The sequence below is a fragment of the Mesitornis unicolor genome, unplaced genomic scaffold, assembly GCF_000695765.1.
Source record: "Mesitornis unicolor isolate BGI_N332 unplaced genomic scaffold, ASM69576v1 scaffold3418, whole genome shotgun sequence".
Taxonomy (NCBI): domain Eukaryota; kingdom Metazoa; phylum Chordata; class Aves; order Mesitornithiformes; family Mesitornithidae; genus Mesitornis; species Mesitornis unicolor.
The window spans coordinates 100239-109216 of record NW_010199650.1 but is presented as its reverse complement, the minus strand read 5'-3'; the positions used below and the strand labels follow the sequence as shown (position 1 = coordinate 109216).

At 41.6% G+C, this 8978-nt stretch overlaps 1 protein-coding gene across 3 annotated transcripts in view; it reads right to left on the bottom strand.

The window, feature by feature from the left end:
* The window catches only part of RIMBP2 (RIMS binding protein 2), a 131453-nt gene that overhangs the window by 24654 nt on the left and 97821 nt on the right, over nt 1–8978 (bottom strand). For all 3 annotated transcript variants that reach the window (XM_010189501.1, XM_010189502.1, XM_010189503.1), the window contains 4 exons: nt 6471–6622; nt 3644–3720; nt 2933–3042; nt 1700–2509 (listed from right to left, as the gene is read on the bottom strand). In XM_010189501.1, coding sequence (XP_010187803.1) covers nt 1700–2509; nt 2933–3042; nt 3644–3720; nt 6471–6622 — 1149 coding nt within the window. The remainder of the gene's footprint in view (nt 1–1699; nt 2510–2932; nt 3043–3643; nt 3721–6470; nt 6623–8978) is intronic.

Here is an 8978-nt window from a genome sequence, read left to right as displayed (position 1 = left end):
ACCGCTCAGCTGCTGCAGGGCTGTCGCTCAGCTTTGGTCTGACAGGAAGCAATGCGTTTTCAAGCAGAAATCATGCAGAACATGATATGACATGCAAAGGGAAAAACGAAAAGGTGACCTCTAGTTGTCCTGCAATTTTCAAGCAACTGCTCTCTCTAGCTTTGAAATATGAGCAGTCATCTCAAGTTCATTTCTGCTTAACATATTCCTAAAAACCCCCGAGATTGATATAGTGTGAAAATTTATAAATATTCACTGGTCCCCACTGCCTTTTTGGTGTAAGTGGGGAATGGTACCCTTTGCTACAAGGATATCACTGCACCCCCAGCAAAGAGCTGAGCTTCTCAGCTTCACATAAAGCCAGTGATATTTGCAAGAGAAAGACATGACACACTATGATGTTAACTTCCATTGCTGACTCTGATTTCACGGGCATCTTTTCCCTTGGTTTCAATGACTTTAGAAATACAGGCCTCTAATCACTTCAAGAGTTTCTATTTAATCTTGCTATGTAACAGAGAAAAGTTACCAAGCTTTTGTAAAACTGCTCTCTGTGAAAGGGAGTGTTGGGGAAGATGCTGGGATCTCTGGATCTAAAAGCAGAGGCTTTGCTGCATATTTGCTTCTCAACAGAGAACAGCTCATTTATTGCTTTAGCTTACTGCAGCAACTAGAGGGGGATACAGCATGTAAAGTGTTTGGCCTGAAAAAACCTCACTCCCAAGGCCTTGCCCAAATAACAAAGAAGTCAACATATCTAATCAGTTCAAGGCACGATCTAGGCAGTACCTCCTGGCTCCCAAAGAACGTATATGAAGTTTAAAATGCCCCTCTCCTAGCAGATTCTGTAACAGTACTGTCACTTATGTCATGGAAATTATTTAAGATAAAAGAGTAAACGCCCAAGCTGAGGATATTTTTACTGAAACTAGAAATCAACAGCGCTGAAATCCGTAGACATATAAGCTTAAATCTCTCTCTACTCAACCAGCATTAGTGTCCTGCATGTCTCCTTACGTATAAGTCACGCAAGCCAAGGAAGAGACCAGAAGTAATTCCTGCCCCTTCGCTACAATCAAATCCCAGCAGGGAGTCAATTAAACCCCAGCACAGTACATGCCACTGAAATTTCACTTGCCAGGAGTCACTTGTACTTGACTGCCCCTGCTTCAGAGGCACTCGGGGCTCTGACAGTCTGAATATATAAGGAGCCTTCGACTTGATGAGAGGAACGTGGTTAGATGGATATAGAAGGAGAGACGGTGAAATTCTTCAGGTACTGCCATACATCTCCAGAATGATGAGATCATCAGAAGCAATACCTGTCTTTTAACCAGTGTTATTCACACCAACGAGAACAAATTACTACCAGAAATACTATAACTGGACAAATGAAATACAAATGGAGACTAATCTCATAAAACACTTAGTGTGTGATCTAATGAACATTAAGCGTGTGATCAGCATGGCTTCCCCTTGTTTATCTCCCCAAAATACTTCAGTCCTTATGCAGGAACAAAGAAGAGAATAACACAGGACAGGAATTCACGTTAGATACCATGAATCAATCTAATAACCCCCAGTCTGCTCATCTATATGACAGGGATTACAGCAGAAAGCTAAAGGTTAGCTTAATTTATCTAGAATTTTCAGAGAAACTTAACTGGAGAGTTTTGGGGTAGAGAGAAAAATATCAAACCTGCTGGCAATGTAGAAAACTCCACAAAGGCTTCCTTTTTCTCTCGTTGTTCCAGGGGAAGCTGCCAGGGCATCTGATGGGGCTTTGCCATGACCTTCACCTTGTAGGCCATATTGGGCTTCAAATTAAAAAAATGGTACTTGTAGCTAGCAGCCTTGACAATGTCAAATTCTTCTTCATTAAGAAAGATGACATGACTGTAATTACTATTGGTAGGGAGCCAGGACAGCTCAGCAGAAATCTGGGTTATATTGTCCACTTTAAGATTGGAGGGGGCTACTATGACATCCTTCCCAACTAACAAAGTGCACTGCAGTTCATCTGAGTTACCCTTATTTGTAATGCTCTGAATTGATATTCGGTATGTACAAGTAGAAATATTAAGCTTTTCTATAAGAGCTTTCGTTCTGCTTCCCAAGGCTATATTCATCCGGACCTCTTTGTCAACCAGAACGTTGTAGCTGCTAATGGTTCCCCATCCGGGTGGCACTACCGGTGGCTCCCAGCCCACAATTACACTTTTGGCTAGTTGTTTAATAAGGGTGATTTTTCTAGGATAAGGCACAATGTCTTCTCCAATTTCATCAATGTTCACATCCAGAGTCCCTGCGCCGTTGCTGATTACACTAGAGTCTATGTGAGTTGGTGGACTTATCTCCAAGAGATCTCCTTCCAAAGTAGGACCCGAACGGTTGATAAAATTCTGATCTTGTTCACTGCTTAATGTGCTTGATAACCGGGTCTCATTGTCTTGAACAAAATCCACAAAATTTGAAGGGACTAGTCCTCTTTGTCCATCGAGAAGTTCTCCTGGTGAGAAAGAGCAATGCCATTACAATCCTTGAAGGAGCAGACCTCTCGCATATCAGTACCTCGCAAGTGGACAAGATAAAGAAGAAGATATAAGTGAAAACTTTACATCAATAACGTTCACAGCTTGAGAATGTAAAGCTTCAGTGAGGCAAAACCCGGAACTGCCAGCAAGCTTTCTTGTCAACTTAAATCTTGCCAGCAGAAAAAGCTGACAATACAAAATATCTTATAATTAGCTACGCCTGCAAGGAGCGGCTTAGCTGGTGCAGAAAGTCTGTTAATTAACACAATGATAATAGAGGTGATTTTAGCAACTGATTGGGTAGTAGCTGATGGGAAGAACTGGGAGCATGTTTGACAGATGAACTGATGTGAATCTGCATGAATTAGCATGAATTCACAGATTTTATAAAAAAATACCTTCATAAAAGCCATCTTCATCCATATCTCCATACACATAAAGGTACTTTCCTGCCGTAAGAGGGAGCTCTGCTTCTGGATTTTCATTTGGTCCATCGAAAGGGTTGTAACTGCAGCGGAGCACAGATGGAAAACGCGCGTTCACTTAAAACCCCCACACAACTGAGTACTAACCAGAAAAAGGTGTGCAGTTCTAAGGCTGAGCAGGAAGGTAATTCCTCAACTCAGTCTTTTTGCTTGCCATCTGAAACCTTCATTCTGAGCTATACTCCGAAAACCACATCCTGTTCTGCAGAATTTACTTTCACATTTCTCACTCAGGTCTCTCTGAATACAGTGGTCAAAGTAATCGTGGTTTTTTTTTTAAAGTCAATTAAAGAAAACTCACTTGTAGGGGGCTTTTCCAGTCCCCATATTCCGTTTATTTCTTATGGCAGTCTTTTACACAGACTTACTAACTTCAACAGAGACAAGTTAAATAAAGACAAACCCAGTAAGTTACAGCTAAAACAAGGTACTCGTACACAAAAACTTCTTATAAAGTATTTAAATCCATATCCACCCTGAAAGAAATTGTTAGCCACAGAAATTTTTGGGAAAAAAATGACAGCAAAAAAAGCTTTCAAAAATGAAGCAAAACCAAATGTTCAATATTACAAAAAAATATATATCCATATATATATAACATATGGAATGAGCTGGTTTTGTTACCTATAACGGGCAATGCAAAGATGGACTTTCCCAGAATATCTCTGCTTTGAGGTATTGGAATTCTGATCATTATCCATCTGTAGAGGGAAAAGAAAAGTCTGTGTTAAGGGTCAGTGAACCCAGTTACTCCAAGATGACCTGTTGTAAGTGATATGCCTGCTGTGTGTAGACGTAGTACAGCAATCTGGGGTGATGCCCTACTGTTTTAATCAGAAAACAACAGTAGAAACCTGATAGCAGTGAGTAAGTACTTAGGTCTGAGTTGTAGAGCTGGTGGAAGTGACAACTTCCAAACTTGTATCACATAAAATATACCCCCTTGCCAATCCAACCCACGGCAGCAGCAGCTGTTCAGTTCCACTCTCTCCACTTACTGTGTAATGTCTTTCCCCTGAATTTACTGTCATAATTAATTCAGTTCTGCAAAGCCACACATTTATTCCATTACGAATCTGATCTACAAAACTTGGACATTAAACTGTGGTGCTGAATCAACACAGACTCCACCTATTTTAGCTCTGCACCAGGCGTCTCACTGGTAAAGCAGTAATTCTTTCTGTTATGCCTCAAGCCTGGAAAGTTTTTAAAGTGAGAGACACACTTCTTTCCTCCATTTATTTTACAGTTTGAGGTGAACCATTTTAGGAAAAATGAACAACTTTTCCCCTCAGCTTCAATGAAGGTAGCACTATTAGGTTTAACAGCGAGAGCAAATAAGATAAGTTGTCCAAAAATTGGCTGAAATGCCACAATCTGGACAGAGCGAATACTGAACTGCAGCTTTCAGGCCTGAACTGGTCCCTGCTTGATTCCCAGCACGGAATAAAAGCTCACCAGTAAAATATTGAGTCACACCACTTTTCATCTGGATTAACTCCTAAGAGGTGGGTTAGCTTGTTGAGTTAGCACAACACACACCACTCTGCCAACACTGCCCTTGCAGTGAGGAGGACAGCAACAGACACCTGACAGGTATGTCTCCCTCTGCAGCATTTTGCAATACAGGCAAATTTTCAAGGATTATCAGCCCGATACCTTTTTACAGGCATGTCACAAAGCTCATAACTAAGCCAACAATGCTTATTCTAGAAGACTTTGTTACTAGTAACATTCGGGGAAATTGCAGATGTATTTTTGCAGAGTGTCATTTTTTATTTCAGACTTCACAGTATTGTGCTCCATTTTTAGACTTTATTCATTTACTCTCCCCCTGGGTCTCAGCAACTCTAAAAAAGAATGGAGCTTAATTTCCGTGAGCTTGCATAACGCAAGTACATATCACACAATTACACTCTAGAAGGCACACAATGAACAATTCTGCAAAAGAGGGCTTGACATTCTCAGTGAGAGATAACTCAAAAATAATAGAAACAGGGAATTAAATTTGACGTGCACTTCTTCTGTTCCTTGCTGTTAGTTCTGCTTCCCTAGGTCTTGTTGCTAAGCTGCTTTTTCTGTTTTGGCTACTTCGTGCTGCTTTTTCTGTGGCCTCTTCAAAAAGCAGTGAATGTTCCCACTTCTCAGTAATGCTGCTACACATAAATAGACACATGCATTTATTTGTGGATAATCCTTGGATATGTCCATGGTGTTCCCACTGTGCAAGACTCTAATGTTTTGTTGAATATCCTACACCACACTCATGCTTATGATCCATTCAAAAATGTTTTGATTCTATAAATTTTCACAGGTTTGGTAGCAATGAATATAAAATAGATAGAAAATATGCACACAGTTTCAATTCATTGACTTCTGTAAAGATAAAGAACGGGATTCAGGACTGTAAGGTGAGGGGTAAAATGTAGAGATCTTCTCCTCATGGCTGTTAGCCCATATAAAACAGGCTTGCAGTACTTAATAGAAAATAATACCCTTCTATAAAGTTTTCAAAATGTATCCAAAATCTTTAGCATTTGTCCTAAAGATCTACGACCATCTTGCTATGGCACTTCTGCCTCTCTACTCTGCTTTGGTGAGACCTCCCCTGCAGTGCTGTGTCCAGTTCTGGGGCCCTGGGGCCCCCAACACAAGAAGCCATGGAGCTGTTGGAGCAGGCCCAGAGGAGGCCATGAAGATACTCAGGGGCTGGAGCACCTCCCCTTTGAGGACCGACTGAGAGAGTTGGGGCTGTTCAGCCTGGAGAAGAGAAGGCTCTGGGGGGACCTTCTTGTGGCCTTCCAGTTCCTGAAGGGGTCCTACAGGAAAGCCAGGGAGGGACTTTTTACAAGGGCAGGTAGTGATAGAATGAGGGGGAATGGTTCAGGCTCAAAACCAGTTTAGGAGAGCGTGCTGTTAGCGCATGGTATCAGCCTAGCTGTAGTGAGAAGATCCATATGCCATGGAAACCAGGCAAAGAACAGGTCCTGCAGAGCGAGCTCCTCCTTTGTCAGAGCAAACCTGCCTGGACAGGGCACTGCATGGACTTTCTCTTCCATTTGCCCAGGTTGTGCCCAAGTCACACCTTTTGGTAGATGTAATAAGATCGTAATAAACCCGTGTAACAGACATATGCCAAAACAGACACAGACGGAAATGCTGACTTACACCTCTCAGGCACAGAAGCAGAACAACACTCTGAATTCATCACTGACGGCTGAGGTTTTCATAGAAGCTTGAGCTTTCACACCCCCATTTTTTATGCTGTGTAACTGAGAATTCTTGAAAATCCCCATTAAATTCCCACTGTTTATGTTCCCAAGTTGCCTCAGAAAATGAGAACATTCATCTCTTGACTTTTTACAAGCAGATAGATCAATCTGCTTTGGTTCTCTGGAGAAGTCTTGGCTCCATAACATATATTTTCACTACCAAATTTTAAAAGACTCACGTCTGAATCAAATCTGCATCTTGGGGTACCAGATCTTGACTTGGACAGGAATGTAGGTTTGACAGACAATTGTTCTGGTTTGTCTCCAGATATTTGAAGTGGTCGGATAAACTCTGAAATCACACAGCGACTTCCAGAAGGGCTTTCATAACCTGGCAGTGGACAAAACACACAGGACAATAAGTAGCTGTTCTCAAGCAGAAACATGGTCAGCTAATAAGAAGCAGTGAGTTATTTTCTCCTCCTGTTAGAAAGACCAAGGTAGACTGCAGAGCATAAAAGTAGCTAAGCTTACTAGTTCCCAGCCTTTCGGTAAATTACCTAAGTCAACAATATGTAATGGAACATAATGTACAAAATGAAGGTATTTTAGTTCAAAAAAGTCAAAGTTAGAGTTTCCCCTAATGAAGAAAAGAGTCCACCTTTGTTCTGAGTACTTTGATATCTTTGGCGAAGTTTTCTGGCATGCTGTTTAACTTGCCCAGCACTAAAGATCTGCTGCTGGGACCCTTCTGTTTCTTTTGGGGACTTTGTGCTATACTGGCAAGTAGAATCCAGTTGTGCACTTATCTTCTCAGAATGGGACTGAAATGCTACTAATTTAGTTGGCAGGATATTCATTTTGACATGAAGGTAAGTGGCTTGGCTTTTTGCAGGGCAGTCAGCTCCAACAGCACCTGCTTTATATTCCTTAAGAGCTCCTCGTTAACGCCAGTAATAAAACACCTAATTGTGTCATAGTGTCATCTCTCCAGTTTCCAGAAAATGGACGACTTAGACTGTGAAAAGGGAAAAATCTCCAGAAATGCTTCTTGAGTATTTATTTAAAGCACCTAAAAATAAAAAGCCAGTTTATACAGCACGTTTGAAGGACCTAAGGAGGCTGATCACTGCACTCTCCTATTGACTCAAGTGAAAACCAGGTCTAACGCTGAGGGGAGACAGGTAAAAAGAACAACTTCATCAAGGTTGCAAGAGAGACTAATAGAGTGTCATAGAAAATACTTGTACTTTCTTTCCCTTTTCTGTTCGTTTAATCCCCGAGCCACACGAAAAAAAGGCAGGAAATTGTAAACTAAGCCTAATTGTATTTGCAGCATCAGCAGAAGTTACAGCAAAGCACAGAGGCTAGGGCGCTGCTGACACAATCAGATATCCAGAGCGGCTTCTCCTTTCTCCCTCTCTCATTAACATAATGAGCCTATGCTCTAATTTTTCAGACCCTGGGTATGTGTAGGTTCAGCATTTCCCCTCCAGTTCTGCCAGAAGTCTGGACAGCAATGTTTTGCTACTGAATTGCAAGCTTGTGTGTCCCAGACACACATCACCAGGAACTATCAGTGGAACCTCTTTATTCATACTGCAGAGGAGAATAAGCTCCAAAACGTATCATCAGAGGGCTTTTCTGGTGTGCTCCTTAGTCCAACATGATTAATTTTCTCCGCATCACTGTAATTTACAGCAGGATAGCTTAAGCACATTGACAGCAGGGAAATACACAAGTCATCACACAAAAGATTCATTACAACCAGCCTGCTTACAGCGATTCCCAGGCTGGAAAAGGGCACATTTTTTATTCTTGGAGTCTTTCTCACATATATAACAGAAAAGTCATCCCCATTCAGAAACCTTTAGCCAATTTAGCTCCTTCTGTTTGCTGTTAATGTGCTTGCCATATCAGCTTGTCAGCGCCAAGCCTATAAATAATTGGTCCAACTGTGATTATTCATTCAAAGGAAACTGCTGTTTGGTCTCATACCTCCTGCATGTTTCAGGCTTTGTTATTAAATTAGCTGCACCGCGTACAAAACGTGCAGAAAGAGTCTTGGACAATATAGCCCTTGCTTTGCATACACATGGGATGGTAACTAGGATAGGAACACACGTTATCAAGAAGCCCAGGGATATCAAGACGCTGGAAGATATTGACCTCTCTTATTTTTTCCACTTGTAAAACAGGGTACATAAAATTTACCTTGAGTCCTTGATACATAGGAGAGAAAATCGTGCGGTAGTTATAATTGCATCTTGTGACTGGCCACATCTGCGGCTCCAGATGGTGCTATTAACCAGATACAGCCTGCTCAGACACCTCCCTTCCCATCAGAGTCATCCTATGCCCATATCCATCAATGCGTTTGGAAATGCAGCTTCTGCCCCAAATCTAGCTATGCAAAATGAATCTGTCTTCCGAAATGGACTTACATTCATTTGGCTCCTTATGCAATGCAACACCTCCCTGCTCAATCCAATCTGCCCCGGGTGCCATCAGCTCCTGTCTCGTTATGAAGAAGTGCATGAAATAACAGAAGCTGATCCTCTAAGGCTCTTTCCCATGCTGTGGGACTAATTTTATCTGGGACCACAATGTGATCTATTTCTTAAAGCTGCTTAAAATATTCTGTATTTTCAAGGTATTCTAGTATCTTCAGTAAACTGGAAAGAACAGGTTTTTGGTCGAGCTGCATCCTACAACATTAGCACTTAGATCCTGTGCATTCTGTACAG